At 42.6% G+C, this 15,924-nt stretch overlaps 2 protein-coding genes across 2 annotated transcripts; one reads left to right on the top strand and one right to left on the bottom strand.

Moving 5' to 3' along the window:
* Positions 1–8: 8 nt before the first annotated feature.
* Positions 9–3,219, bottom strand: Sin1 (SAPK-interacting protein 1). The gene is made up of 7 exons (XM_033328503.2): positions 3,006–3,219; positions 2,799–2,939; positions 2,384–2,652; positions 2,139–2,308; positions 1,756–2,049; positions 1,453–1,694; positions 9–1,367 (listed from the first exon to the last, which is right to left on the bottom strand). The coding sequence occupies exons 1-7, from the start codon at positions 3,076–3,078 to the stop codon at positions 1,165–1,167; spliced, it is 1,392 nt and encodes a 463-aa protein (XP_033184394.1). The 5' UTR covers positions 3,079–3,219; the 3' UTR covers positions 9–1,164.
* On the top strand, positions 70–983 carry LOC117153965 (uncharacterized). Its single transcript, XM_033328505.2, has 2 exons — positions 70–203; positions 362–983. Exons 1-2 carry the CDS (start codon positions 80–82, stop codon positions 793–795), a joined length of 558 nt encoding a protein of 185 aa, XP_033184396.1. The 5' UTR covers positions 70–79; the 3' UTR covers positions 796–983.
* Positions 3,220–15,924: the final 12,705 nt, after the last annotated feature.

A 15,924-nucleotide genomic window follows, 5' to 3' on the forward strand; every position in this document is an offset into this window, starting at 1 on the left:
TTGGTTCATTTGAAATTCAACTGAATCTTTGTCGGGGCTGTAAACTGTTTTTCTATAGGAATTATATTTAATTGATAAAATGGATCATTTTCATCCAGTGGATACATCACATTCAGAGACGAACTCAGAATGTACGAAAACTGTTCATAAACGACGATCTTCTATTTTTCAAAGTCGTACAATTACATTTAACGAATATGAAGGTTAGTTAATTTATTCTATTTTTTGTACGGAACTTTACAATATTTAAAAAATATTAATAACATATCATTTCAGTAAGATTTCACACAATAATAAATTATCGGGAAAATTAATTTTTAATCGACCATGCATTTTAATAAATGATATTTTACAATTGAAGGTACACAGTGTGTAGAAGATGGAAAAACTGTTGATGCTGAAGATGGAATAAAATGCGTATCTAAAATATCGCCAGAAAAACCTATAGATTTAGAAGAATATATAATTAATTTAAGAAATGAAAGAAAAGAATGGATAGAGACATTAAAGCAAAGGAAAGTACAACGAAAAAATCTTGCAAAGCAAAAATTATATTCAGAGGATCGAGGACAAATTTTAGATTTGAATGTTTTAGCAGAATATGAGAAAGCCTTTGTTACAGCCCGGCCAAATTATCAACATATTTACAGAAATTATAAAAAGCTGTCAGATATAGTTGCAAAGACATTAGTATTGTATAATCTAACTTACAAATTAAATCGAAGATTTGTTCGGCAAATGGAAAGAAGACTGTGTAAAGTTAATGACAAAATTATTGAGATGTTAGGCTCATGACATTAGAAATACCATTGCATATTGTAAATAATTTTTAACGCAAGATTAATTATTGACATAATGCAAATGTATAATTCTTTAACCTCAGTAGATATTAAAATAAATACAATGATACATAAAATAAATAAATAAATAAATGTACATATATTCACATTCTAAACAAGAATAAATAACTGGACAAATAAGAATATCGTTTACTACTTAAATACTCAAAGTATAAAAATTTTATCTTGGTACGAGAGATTTATGGTGCAACCATTAAAATGACAATAGGATCATATGTGTATTGAAGTAAACATTTGTTTTATCACATTGACATAATTAATGTTTTAAATAATTTAAAATAGAATATAGAAACCAATAGAGCTGTCATCTATGCAAATGAAAACTTTTCCGTCTCGCCGCTTTTCTTTCTTTCTGAGATAGATATTCTTTTCTTGATATGCTATTGTGTAATTCCAATATATGATTTATTTTTCTGACAATTTCTTCAGCTGTCATCGAATCGGCTTCAAATTCATGGTTTTTAAACGATGCTGATTGATGCAGAGAATGCAACTGTCCAGAGGGTACTGTGAAAAGATGATATTTCTTAGCATTATGTCCGTTTCTTGGGCAATTTGTTTACGTTACATAAAATGTTTAAACTAGACCAACCTAAAATATTTTCGGAAGTAGACGTGTGTGGTGTATAAACTAACGTAAAAATTGTTTTCGTTCCCTTTGTTTCTGTCACTTCGCACCAGGCAATATTGTCTATTTGATAACTAACAGCTCTTTGCCTATTCCAAAAGCGTCCTGCACCTTTCCCTGTTATTATTGGATTGATTTCAATTTTTTCACCAGATATTCCTAGATATATTTCAGTCTTTGTCCTGACTTTATTAATTATGTATACCCTATATAAAATGTTACATATTACTTGCAAGTTATTTTATGATTCTAATAAATAAGAAATACCTGTACGACTGATACAACGGAGCTTCCATAGCAGTCGTATGTCCTTCCATTTTTGCTAAATCTTCAGCAACTTCTTCTTCTTCGTTTTGACCTTCTAGAAAATCTTCCTCGTTAGTTAATTCAACCCAATTAAACACGTTGTGTCGCGCCCTATCGCTGGGTTTCATTTCGGCAAGACCTAACGTTGTGAATTCAAATTTAGATATCGTTTCCCTAGGATCCAAGCACGGTAAATCCCAGTCAACTTCTCCATCATCTTCAGTAAAATATAAGCCATATCTTGTGATATCATCCCTGAAAACATCAAAGAATCAGCGTAGTTTGTATTGGTTAAATATAAACCGAACAACACAAACTACTACAGAATTCATTAGTGTAATTACTTTAAAGGGTGATCTGGATGTTCATTCGCATATTTATAGCAAATTAATCCAATAAATTCTAGCACTTTTGCCGTAGCAAGTACAAGTATATGAATGGGATACGTTCTTTGATTTTTAGGTAACATACACATAAATATCCTGTACTTTCTTATAGGAATATCTACTTGTGCCTGCAATAAAATTCATATAAGCGGTATCGTCGAGCAGCAATTTCATTAAAATTTGCAAAATTTATTAACACATACGCTGCCGTCAAACTTGGCGTATTCTATAAATGGATTTTGTGGTACATTTGGACACTTTTCAAGTTGTTCAGACAAGAGAGAATATCTTTTAGTTTGGCCAGTCTTTTTACGAAAATCCTTCCTTTGAAATAATTCTGTTTGTTGAGTAACAGGTATAACAGAATCATTTCTCCACTTTACACTGACTTTAGCAGCCTTTTCCCTTTCAAGATCCATTTTCTCTAATCTTTGCGCGGTATTAGTGCGTTCTCTGTGACTGTATTCCATATCTATATCAATATTAAAATCACAGATCTAAAGTATATATATTTATGTCAAACAAATTTCAGATATTTTTGCTTTCTGGTTATAAAATCAAGTAGCGTCATCTTTTATAGAAAAAATACTTTTTATTTTTTCTCTTTTTTAAATTTACCCATTTGTATGTCATAGGATTCTGCGAGAGCATCTAGATCTTCGTCGTCGCTTTCTTCCATGCCAGGATAACATTGTAACATTCCATTGGATCTTAGTTGTTTAGGTATATCTTCTCCAAGCATCACCATTTCACATTGACCTTTTAGAAACATCAGAGAAGGAAGTTTACAGTTCATTTTTAACCTAAATAGAATCTACTATGTACCTGTATTGTCGGTTGATAAAAAACTATCTCTAATATGTGATAAAAGCCAATGTTCGTTATCGTAGAACGCCATTTGTTTATCTTAGAAACTTTCGAAGCATGAAAAGATTATTTCCAAAATTCCGTTTTACAGTTGCCCAAATGATTTCTTCTTCCATCACTTTGTATGTGTAAACAGCCTGTTTAAGCAACCGCCGACAGGTGGCAGCACATTCTTTTATAAATAAGAATAAGAGTATAAAGATTGCCACGAAAATATTTGAAAATAACTTTGAATAGAATAGGTACTGCAAGAAAATATTAGCTACCGCGTGGTTTATCCAGTTAAATTTGTAAATGTTGTACAAACTTAACTGCCAAAGATACGGTATTCGATATTCTTGAAAAATGTTATATATTATCTTATTCACCCTACTTTTCTCTTTCTACTATATTATTTTCTTTTACATTTCGCCACGAGTAGGTACATCGGAGAAAGAAAAAAAAAAGCGGTAGGAAATAGAAGAGGAGAAAGACTGCAACAGTCTTAATTTCGAACACGAAACCAGAATAGAACGTTTAGCCCGAGGATAGAGAAGGAAATATTCAGAATATCAGATGGAAGAAAGGGTACGATTAGAAAAAGTATAAAGGGAAATGTGCCAGAGGAAAAATGACAAAAAAGAAGAGGCAAGGAGACGAACCCGCGAATTAAACGGCCCGCTGGTGATTTTTCATCTATGAAACGTTCGATTACTTGAAAATCTTGAAAAGCTGGACAAAAAATGGATATAGTCGATAACGACATAAGTGTTTCTAAGATCATGAAACATTTCCAACGATCATCGTCTGTATCGTCGATCGAACATTATATCATCTACGAAGAAACAATCCACGCATATTCCATTGGTAGTCTTTCAGTTTTCTCTTCTTTCGTTTGATACAACAAATTTGTAAATTAATCCACATCTAAGAAGAACATTCTTTCGCAATAGACGTCTACGTGGAGTAGCATAAACGTATCGAACGTCGAACTATACATATGGTGGAAGCGTCAACGGTCGTTTCTAGCCATCGACTACGTAAGTAAGTAAATACATATGTCCAAGTGGCAGGGTTTTAGGAGTCCTAAAGCAACGCGAAGAATCGTTGTCCTCGTCGTGGCGATTCTCGCCTCTATCCTCCACGTCGCGAGCGTAGAAACTGCAGTGTGTACGTAATAACCATGTTGCAGTACAAAGCCGACAATTAACCGTACTGGCAGCGAGCGTCATTTGTCATCCTCTACGTTACTGCCACGGAAAATATCACCGAGATTTTCCAGTAAAATATTACTCGAGGATTAACGCGATAACTCTCCGAGGGATGGTGGTCAGTCGTGTTAAATACTAGAAATACGATTCCGGATGCCAGACGCCGCTAATTATTGGCTGAAAAAGCGCGTTATATTCGTAAAGAAAAGCAATCGATTATTTGTTCCATACTTGCTATGAGAGTTGCGTAATTGAAAGTGAGAGTTAATATGTACGTTTGTCGTTTGCAATTATTTCAATTACGCGATAAAGCGTAATCGTTGAGGCGGATAAAATGCAGACGGAATAAGATTCGAAATTTTAAGCGCAATCGATAATCGCTGAAGCAGTCCGATGAAACCGAAGTATAAAACTGGAATCGGTGATGTTGCTTTTTCTGCGTTTCCTTCTCAACGCGAACGTTTCTTCGTTGAACGTTAGCTAACCAACGAAAGAGCCGCTTACGGGAAAGCGTTTCTCGTTGATCGCGATCAGGGATGAAACGCGAACAAGCACCGTTCCTTTTAATCGCTATTGTATCTCGAGAAAAACGGGCAGGGAGAATTGCCTCGAAGTAACAGGGAAAATTGTCCGAACGCAACGAGGATGGAAACAATAGGTAAGATGATTTAATCGATACAAGATATTTCAGAATTTCTTTTCTTAAACCGGAAAACTATAGAACACTCGGTCTCTTTCCACGCGAGTAATATTAAAGTGGCGGGAAAGCTACGAAATGCGACATTGCAGCGAATACCTGAACATGTTTCATGGAAGAAAACGAACCGGTGCAAAAGGAGGAGTTACGCGTACCTTAGTCGTCCGATGACGTGCGCAGAAGAGAACGGGCCGTCTTACATTATGTATATATAGATGCGACGCGTACGAACGTCGCAATCTCGATATTACGATTTTCGAGTGTCGTGTCGTACGAGTATCGCGCGATGCTTTTACAAATATCTATGTAACTCGTGGATATCGATATGTACATATACATTCTATTCTATTAGACGAATATAGTATAAAAGACAGCCTAGACGAGAAACCGTCGTTGGCGTTGAAATTAAGACCGAAGCTTTTTGATAAAATAACGATGATCATTTTTTAATTCGAAAAGTTTCGAGTCAGTTCCGTTCGCGATGCGCGTGGAAGAAAACGCGGCGAATGCAAATGCGCGTTACGACGAATGGCAAAATGTGTTCGAAAATAACGAAAAATGATTATCGTATAAGGCACGATTGCTGGGAGGAAGAAGCGAGAAGAAGCAACGGAGATAAATTATATACGATATACATACATTCTGGCATATAAGTACAACGAAAAAAGGAGAAACGAGAAGAGCAATAGGAAGGAAAGAAAAGGAGGGGTGGGGGGAGGAGAGGAAGGAGGAGAAAAGCTGGAAAAAGCCAGAGGCTGCAAAACGGTTGAATAGGAAACAATATGCAACGCTACCAACTTAGCAGGAGAAACCAGCCAGCTACGAGCACCACCCCGTTTACTACGCCTCGGGGCTATTTGCAATTGTTCTTTCTCTTTCTCTATCGTTCCCGGTCCGTCTCCGTCTACCTTTCGCCACCTGATCTTCTTCTTCGTTTCGCGGAGAGAATCATTCCCTGTTTCCCCTCTTTTTACTTGTACCTTCTCCTACAGATCTCTGTTTATCAATCCTTCTTGCTCTCTGTAAGTCTCGTCTTCTTTCCTCGTGTCTGGCGTGCTCTCTTTGTCGTCGCGTTCCGCGCCTCTGTGTCCTGCTCTTTCTGTCTTCGCCGTTTGTTCCTGTTCCTGTCCCTCTGGCTCGCTCCGTAATAACGGAACTCCCATTCAAAGTACAATAGCTGGTCATAAATTATCCTCGAAAACGGTAGCGTTAGATCCTACTGGATTCACCCTTTATACAAACCGGGCGCACGCTCGCTTAATTGAGCATCCTCGATAACGCGATACGATTTCGTATATCCCTGCTAAATTTTCAACGTGCACTTGGGAAATTACCGAAACGCGAGCAATGGCCGAGCGCGATACGACGGTAGGCCTGCCGATTTTCCAAAGTAAATTTCTTTTTCCGCGCGCTCGCACTCGTTTCTACTCGTTGATATTCTTCTCTATCGTTAGCCCGGACTCAGCTGTGTGCTGCGGCGTTTCGTCGTTTTGCGAAAAAAGGCAGCAGAGAGTAGGAGAAAAAGAAAGGAGAATTTGCACGAATCGAGGAAAGTTTAACCGAACGGAACCTTAGGGAAGAAGGACGAGGACGAGCTTGGACCGATTTCGAAGGATCAGCAGCCGGTGATACATAGGAGATTAAGGCGCGCATCGAATTTCTAGCTAATTACAAACAGCGATTCTAATTGCTTTGACTATAGTTCGACGATACGAGTAAAACCGATAAGTCGCAGCGAACGAGACATCGATTTTCTCGTTTCCGATCTGACGGTACGAGCGTTCAATGTTAAAGCATCGGCAGCGTGCCTATTCTGTTCGAACCGTTAAGCGGCGATTTTTCCGATCGCTGCGGCAAAATGTGTCGAGCGAGGCTTTTCGGAGTACCGCTCCTTTAAAACGGATTTCAATCGGTTTTTGATTCGTTCGAATAGAAACGACGCTCCAGGTGTATATCATTTTTCAATCAATTTCATAGCGTTTCTTCTTTACCGCGACCACTGTTCGTCCTTGCTTCTATTTAATTTTATTTCTGATTTTAATCAGTTTTTCAAACAAAAAAAAAAAAAAAAGAATGCTACCACTCTTGTCACCCCGGTCTAACGACATCGTTGCTTTTATTACGAACTTTGCTCGGAATGACGTCGCGACCGCGTTATCGTTTATCGGCGCTGTCTTGTGGCAAATCCCGTTTTTCAACGCGGTTTTCAAAGTTTCAGTGCCAACGAACGCATTTCGTCGATCTATTATTCCGCGTTGGAACGACAAGCCAGCAGTCGCGGCCGGACGAAAGAAACGTAAATGAAATTCGTGTTTGCGCGGAAACTTCCCGATCGAATACCAGTTAAATTCTTACGAAGGAGTCGTCCGAACACACTGTTTTCTGTTCTTCTTCCTCTTCTACGAATCGCTCGCTCTCCAACCGGCCCGTTCTATCTCGAATCCTTCCTGCGCTCTTTATCCTTAACAAATCCTCGTCGATGAGAATCGACTTTAATCGTTAGCACCCTGGTGTTTGTTACCGAAAACCAGAGATCTCCAATGTCGAAACGCACCAGACAGAAGACAATAGTAAGAGGAGAGAGCGGAGAAGTCGAACGACCGTGATCGATAGAAAAGGAAAAGCGGAAGAAAAACAGAGAAAAGGAAGGAAGCGTGTCTTCGAACGATGTGTAAGCGATCTTCTTTCCTGTCACGATCGTCTCTGACAGGCAATTTAATGTTCCAAGAGTAATCTCAATCTTGTTTAATATTTTGCCACATCGAACCAGACACCATACTGTTTCGCGAGATTGCAAGCAACGCTCTTCTCTCGAATATCAACTACTCGCGATAGGGCGAAAGATCGTTGGCGCGAGAAAGAGGAAAGTTAAGGCAGATACGAACCATCTCCTTAAAAAGTTTATCCACCAACGGCAAATCTCCGGTAAGTTTACCGAGGAACTTTCGACCGAGCGCTCCTCCACCGGCCGGCTAGCGTTTCCTGGAAAGTGTTTTCGGGTAGACAGCCAAATCGCTCGCAATCAGAGTCCCCTACTGTTTTCGATTACTCCTTATTATCTCTCACCTCCTTGGCTTCTGGCCGGGCGATCTCGAGGCCGAGAAGCTGCCTTTTGTTCGCACGCTTCGTAACGCTAATTCGCTCCGTGTACTATCGTAAATTTCAGCACGGCCAAGAAACTGGGGACGCGGACTATCGCCGAGATCTCGTTAACCGTTTCTTCGAGCTCACGGTTCTTTCCTTTCAGAAAAAAAGCATAATTCCAGGTTTCTCGCTCGCAAAGCCGGTCACGTTTAAGTCGTACGTCAAACGAAATACCCTTTGATCCTCTCGTTAACTCGGTAGATGAGTTTGCCCGATCCTGCAAAGGATAACAAAAAAGAAAGTGCCTAGAAGAGGAAGCTTTTACATGCGCCTGTCGTACTTCTTTGCTAAGCTAATACAAGTTTTATAACGATCTCGATATCGTCGTTAAGATCGCGCGCAAGCCACTCGAAAATACGCCAGATTCGAGAGCATCGTGGCGTCGGAATTAAACATTGTAAGAACTTTGCGAATCTTTCGAGCGAGGCGCCATTCGTCGATCGCTTTCGCTTGCGAAAGAAGAAGCTAGTTTCTCTTCTCGAGTATTCGTCTCGTAAGCCTATGCCCGTTCTTTCGAACGTTTGCTCCGATCGTTCTTTTCAACCGATTTTGTTTTTCCCTACTTTCTTTCTTTCTCTGTTACGGAACGTGCCATCTTCGTTCCATCGCGTTGCAACATTGTGACGCAGCCTCTTCCTAAACTCCGTCTTCTCCTCGTGTTTCTTGTCGAGTCTCTGTTTCCCGAAACATCGAAAAAGCACTTTAAATAGGTTGTTTTGCACTTCTCAAGAAATCTGGACGGAAGAAGAAGAGGAAGGAGAAGACGAGGAAATAAAAGCGCGTCGATTTGTCGTATGGCTCGATAAAGCGAAGCAAAGTAAAAGAGACGGATTTCTGTGATTTATTCGTTCGTTTCTCCAGTAAGCGTATGCCAAGCAGGAGCTTAGGATTCACCGGTTACCGGTTAATAAATTGGGGCCGACTGTCACGAAGGATAGGTGCAGGAGAAATCAAGAGGATAAGCGAGCCACGACTTAATTCGCTGCTAACACGCCGTTAAATCTTAACGACTCGAAGCAAGAGCCAAGATTTTGTCCCTCCTAAACTCTCTGACGCAGTCTGTGTCTGAGAGTACCGCTTTACCGCTTCCCATGCTCCCTGCCTCGCATTTTCCTATCCTGTATTTGCCTCTGCCCCCTTCAAATTCACCTAATCTCGTCAACCTCCGAAACAGTTACCGCGTTACCCTTCCATTTCTCTTCCTTGCCATCGTTCTCGTTTCGCTTCGCTTTTCCCTGTAAGTGGATTAGGAATCAAACACTTGGACGCGATCGTTCTTTACGTGTTTTCGTCCTACCAAGGCGAAAATTTATACGTTCGCATCGTACTTTGCTATTCCTCGCTTCTATTTTTCGAAAGCTCGTCGAAGTTAAGTTAAAGTACGAAATAAATAAAAGAAGATAAAATAAGAGGAAAAAAAAAATAGTTAAGTATCGTTAGAGAGACGCGTTTCGAGTTAATCTGTTGTAGCGTCGATTTTCCGGTAATCGGGTAAATCGAACTCTTCTTCCGACGGCTGATTCCGGGCGTCGTAACTCGACCGATCGATAAAACTCGTTTCTTTACGAAAAATAGTATTTTTCAGATTATGCTGGAATAAAGATAAAAAAATTCTGTTCGGATTTGTAGAGTATCGAGAGGAAAATTCGTCCGAGTATGTAAATGACACGTAAAAGACATTATACTCTACTTACGATCGAGATCTTCGATCTTTCGATCGACGTCCTTTGCCTCGTGCTTACGTTCGATAGCCCGCAGCGCAGTTACGCGAATCGTTTCGTCTCGATCGACGGTGGATGCAAAGAACTGTATGGAAAGAGATTGCCCAGGGGGAATTAACGAAGGGACTGGACCGTTGAAAAACACGAAAGCGCCTTTAACTCGTGCCGCCTGTGTGTGTCTTTCACCAATCCGACGCCATTACACGAGAAATTGGAAATCAAGTATTCGATTCTGACGGTAAGCAAATTTCTATAGCGGAACAAAGTGTTCCTGCTTGTTGTTCGCGACGGTGCGCCGCGAGAGAAAAAAGAGCTGCCTCGCTTAGGGGAAACGTTCGACCGACATATTCAATGGAGGCGTGCGATTAAAATGCGCATAACGAATCCACGTTAATTACGCGTTATGTGAAAAAACCGGGCCATTATTATTGGCCCCCTTTTACGTATTTTTATCTCTGCGAGTTTTCACTTACATTTGTCGCAAAGCAACTATACGATCGTTGAATCGAGTTATCGCGTAACGCGCGTTTCGAGACGTCGTTGGAACTTTTCATTAAGTAACGTCTTTTTACGCTCACCGACGATTTTCAACGTATCTTTGGAGCGAATATGAAAAATATAGTCCGCGTGAAATTTCTCAAATCGTCGGCTGAGTCGAGCGGTTCGGATGATTTATTTCGTAGCGGCAAAGGAAAAAGAAACAGTGAAACCAACGAAAAGGAATAGAACGAACCTCGAAAGCAGATGCGTTACGCGCTTTTCTTTTTTTTTTTGCTCTTGTCAACCTTCCCCCCGCTCTCTTTTGTTTGTTCGCTTTCGCACGTTTTCATTGCTGCTTCTTTCTCTAAGTTTCATTCCCCTATCGCTCCGCTTCTAAAATAATGGCTCGCGGTATCTCCTTTGACCGAGCTAATAAAATATAAAGGTTTTCTTTGTACGTTTTAGCGCGCAAAAGATTTTTGACCTCCGCTAGAAGAGACAATCGCGTTCCTTACAAACCTTCTCGCGTTGCTCAACCCACTACCGTCGCTGTTTGCGTATCCCTTCTCCTCGTACATTATTCTTTTGATTCGTGGACATGCCAGCAGCAACGCACAGCATTTTAAACATTCACAGAGCGACTTGACACTGGGAATATCATGTTCGTCCAACGGTTCGTTACTTTCGTCGCCTTTTCCCTTGTATTCGTAATTTTCTGGCCAACGATGCTTCTTCAACGATCATCCCGGCACTGTTTCTATTCGCGCGTTCCATAATAATAACCTTTGTCGTCGCGTACGATCGTTCGATTTTTTCGCATACGTTTTAATCGGATTTATCGTAAATTTCGATCGTATCTCGAAGCGAGGGATAAAACGCGCAGGGTGTCGTATCGTTACCGAATTGTCGTTACGGGTCAGGTCTACGAACGCGTCATAGAGCAGAGAATACGAAAGAGGAAAAAGGAATAAATCGAGGGTGAATGGCGAGCGAAGATTTATTTGGGCGCGTACGCCGAGCCGAAAAGAGGCGGTCCGTACGGAAATAACGAATGGGATAATAATTGAAATTAGGAGGCGGCGGGGAGGTTAATACACCGACAAGTCCGACGAGCTGGCAATTAAATCCTGACGTATCGCTATCGTGGTCTCCGCCTTAAGCCAATTTTCCAATGATGGAACGCGATTCTTCCGTCCGCGCGTCGCTTTGTTAACCCTGCCTACCCACTAAATTGCCATCAGCAATCACGTGACTGTAGAATCGTATATCTTCCTTCTCGTTGGCGATTCTAGGCAGCGCGACGACAGGCAGACGAAGAAATTGGTGGCCGCAAAGTTTGAAAGATATCGCGAAAAGTTCTTTCGAACGGGTTAACAACGTTGGAAAATATCGAGCGAGTTCGTACTTTCGATTAGCCGCTGTTTCGTAAGTAGCGCTATCGAGTCTAATTTCACCTGGTCCCGGAGAAACGCTTGTAAAGTGTGTCGTTATCTTCGAAATTTCGGTTATGCGTCGCGGCAGCCAGCAAGTTTGAAAAAGCTATTATCCTCGACGGTGTTTAACGACGCCGATACCGAGCTCACCGTCGAGCCGATCGGCTACGCGGGTTTAAACGTTAAATATGTGGCCGATAAAACGCAACGGGTTCGATAACACCGGCTGCACGGCGCGGCGTGTCGTAGCCTCGATTAACCAACACGATCTGTGTCGCGAAAAGAAGTTTCGCGCAAATAGAATACCAGCCGTGGTATCAACGCGGTGGACTCGAGGCGAGGATGTTCGCGTTAGAAAATTACAAATCGTTGGTGACGGGAAGGCGTTTAAACGTTTTTCAGAATGATAAATGCGTCCGTACGACAACGAACTGTCCCAGAGGTTTTCCAGCGTGCAATCGCTTTAGGTGGTTCAGGCTTGTCTAGGAGGTATAAAGAGCGAGTTTGCGCCCATGGGGAGACCCACGATGCCCTGACAAACGACCATGGTATTCAGATGTCGATCTCTGTCGAGATTCTCGTCCGGACCGCGTTTTCTCCGTTTCACTTTCGTCGCGGTAAAACTTTTAATCGCGGCGCACTTACGCTGCCAGCAATGTCACCGTTAAACTCTCCGTCGCTTCTTTGTTTTCCCTTTTCATCAGTTTTTCCAGGTCAGCGACGCTTCGTTAATTACGGCTTGCCCACACGATCGTTAACCCGCTTCGGTTTTAACTACCCGACCGAATTCTTCGTATCGAAACATTCGCGCTTTCGCGCCTCGTGTTTTCGATAATCCCTCGTTTTTACTCTTCCCTTTCTATTCTTTTTTACTCTCACCTGTATCCTCCGCTACACCGCCGTGCGACCAACGTTACGTTCTGAAATTTGTCTCGCCTCTATCGAAAATCGAAGGCTAACCTCGCCTTCTATACTCGTCGGCCTTCGATACCCGATCCCCTTCTACAGATTTCCGCGACTTAACTCAATACCCGTGTGTATGGTCCACGGAGAATTCGCACGTCGATATCTAGATTTGCCTTATTGCCTCTACCCTTTTGCCGCTTGATACGCTACTATCGTCCCGTTCTTCTCTCGTTCTGGCTGAGAAGCTCGATCCCATGTACCGTATCTTATTCCATTTTCCTCCTTCGACAAAATATTCCATTGAAAAGCAACTTTTTCAACGGTCGACGATTCCCAATTCGATTCCCACTCGCAGAACGGACTGTCTCGATTTTATCAAACGGATACATCGTTCCTTTCGATTCTGAAATTTCACCCGCGCCATTCTCTTTCTCTCTCTCTCTATTCCCATTCAAACGATTCATACGTACAGGAAATTTCTATGTATTAACGTTTTTCCCCTCGAGCTTCCGAGGGTAGCGCGTTCCAAAGGACTACTCGGCGTATTAATTTAACAACGCGTTTGTTAATGTTACTAGCGGTCGTTGCCTCGAACTCTCCGTCGACTCGACCGATCGCTCGCGACTACCGAACTCCTCGCAAATCGACTCATGACTAACAACCGACTGACGTACCGAAGGCGTATCGAAGTTTCTCGATCCTTTCGGCCCGTCGACACTTTATACGCTTTATAGCAGCGCTGTATGTATTTCGTCGGTCTTTTCGCGATACTACGATAAGGACGAAAGAAGCCGCTGGAGAGAGAATCGTCGTGCCAGGGCCGAGAAACGCGTCGAGTTCGTCGTTAGTCGTAGTTTCAGCAAGATGACGGTTCCTTAGGATTATCGCGGATCCCGGGACGTAACAACGGCCTCGTGCCGCTACACACAGCCAACGACTAATCTTCGGACTCTTAGAAATTTGCGTACCGACTAATTCGTTTCTTCGAATGCCCTGTCTCGTTCTCCAAGAATTTCCTTTTATTCTTCCTTCTTTCCTTATTCCTTTCGTTCTGATTTTCCACGTTTGATATTCGAACGAAATATTCTTTTATCTTTCATTCTCCTTTCCTTTTCACCTCGCTCCCCTCTCTACGAGCCAGTTTAAGTTTCTTATCTAGTACGGATAAATGGTACCGTTCGTTTATTTGTCACCTCGTGTTCTCCGCTTGTTTCTTTGCTACGTAGCGTTCGAGTTTGTCGGGATGGAAAATTTCGTCCGTTAATTAACAATCTCGTTATCTTCGCGGACGATTGCACAGACCGAAGCACTCGACATTAATTTGGCGTAACGCGCCGCCTCTACGGAGAACCATTTTCCTCCTGTTTGATTTCTACTACTTACCGCCGCGATTGCCCCTCTTCGAGGGGCCGATGAAAAATAATTGTAGCCGCTGAGCGAACCGGAAGGAACGATAACGACACCGGCTAACGACTTGGCAAAGTGTCGCTGCCAGCGTAAATTCCTCGCGAGAATGAAAATTAACACCGCTTTGTCATTCGTTTCTTTCGTAGAAATACATTTGTCCCCCCGTTAATTTGTTTCTTTTCCCTTCCTTTCTAACGATTCGTGCGTAAACTCGAACGAAAATGCATATCGACGAGATTTCTCGGAAAATATTTGCGTCTTTCGTTATCGATGCCATTGAAGCTCGCTTAAATTCTACGAGCTAATTGCTTTCCTTAATTTTCTTTGGTTCCAGCGACAGGTCTTTTAATCTTATTAACTGTCATCGATTTCCCGTCAAGCTCCTGCAGGAATTTCGAGTAAACGTTCACGGAACGGAAGACGGGTGAAAAGGACGCGCGGCCGGCGGAAACGTTTCGAACGTATTGCCGCTCATTCTGCGTTTGAACGAGCAAGTCGCCCATCCGTAAACGGATCGAACGTAAATTCAGATCAGCGACGTTGCAACGGAATCGTGCAAAATCCTCCGCGTACGAGACAACGCTTCCTTTTCGTCTCTTCCTAAAATACCAAAACGTATTTTCGCGAAATTTAGCCAAGTTCGCCTTTGGAACGACTTTCGAACGTTACCTCTGTTTCTTCTCGTTCTTTTATTCGCGACGACACGCTGCGTCGTTTCGACGACGCCTACCACGCTTTTCCGACGCTCGAATCGTCCCCGCCTTCCCCGTTCCTCGTCTCCTCGAACACGTAATCGTTTAAACTCGCCGCTGTCCGGAGCAAGAAAAACGCGTCTCATTGCGCGATCGCTGATAGTTAAACTCGGTAAGGTTAGCGTACTTTCGCCGATGAAAGCAACATTGGCAGTTTCACAGATTTTTAAACGATTATCCGACAATTTGGACGGACACACCTGTGCTTAATGACATCCGACTCGGTGGAATTTCGTGGCTCGAGCTGGCGCGCTACGAGCAGGCGGAACTTTGACTCTAGCATAGTACGTAAATATTCGTCAGCAACAGGTCTCTATAATACGAATCGAAAGAACGAGGGCGAAAGCACGGCAAAGCGCTTTCCGCGTGTGCGATATCCGAGTAAGTTGAACCGGAGAAATCAAAAGGTGTCTCGTTATTTTCGCGCCGTAATTGGACGAACAGCGAGATCAGCCGACCGTGTTCAGACACACATTCGCGCGGTAAAAGCATTCCTTTTGCGCGATTTCTATGCCACGTGTTTCAATTTCCTCGCGTTCAAGGGCCACCACGGCGAAACGAATCTAACGTTGGAATTTATAATTCCCGAGTTATATCTGTCGGCGATTTCTGTCGGTCTGTCTTCGCGTCTAGCGCGCCGTAACGCGGAATATTATCGCGGCGCGCGACGATGTTAAAAATTTCTCCTGATAGATAAACATCGACGAAACGGAAGGGTGAACGTGACCGAGCATAAAAGCAGGATCGCGAGAGGGTCGTGGCATCGGAATCAAACGATCGGGAGGGAGGGTTGTAAATTACTTTTTCATCGTTTGCCGGTGATAAAGAAGGAACGAGCGGCTGAGAACGTAGCCGCGTCTCCGGGTTGTTAACCGACGCACACTCCTTACCACTGTCACTTTCTGACCGAACGACCGACTTTCCGTCTTTGTCGGATCTTCTTCCTTCCGATCGGCCAATCTGCTTCGATCTTTAAGGCTGTTCTTCCGTCGGAGCCCGTCGAGGTCGGTCCGCAGCATGAAAGCGCAGTGGAACGACCGCGAATCGTGCATGCGCGACTACCGACAGCGCACGCGCCACCCTCCTGTCTTATATCTATAAGGGCAGCTACCCTCGACGAGGCCAGTCAGTTCTTGCCCGTTTTCGC

Source organism: Bombus vancouverensis, chromosome 3 (assembly GCF_051014615.1).
Source record: "Bombus vancouverensis nearcticus chromosome 3, iyBomVanc1_principal, whole genome shotgun sequence".
NCBI classification, from domain to species: domain Eukaryota; kingdom Metazoa; phylum Arthropoda; class Insecta; order Hymenoptera; family Apidae; genus Bombus; species Bombus vancouverensis.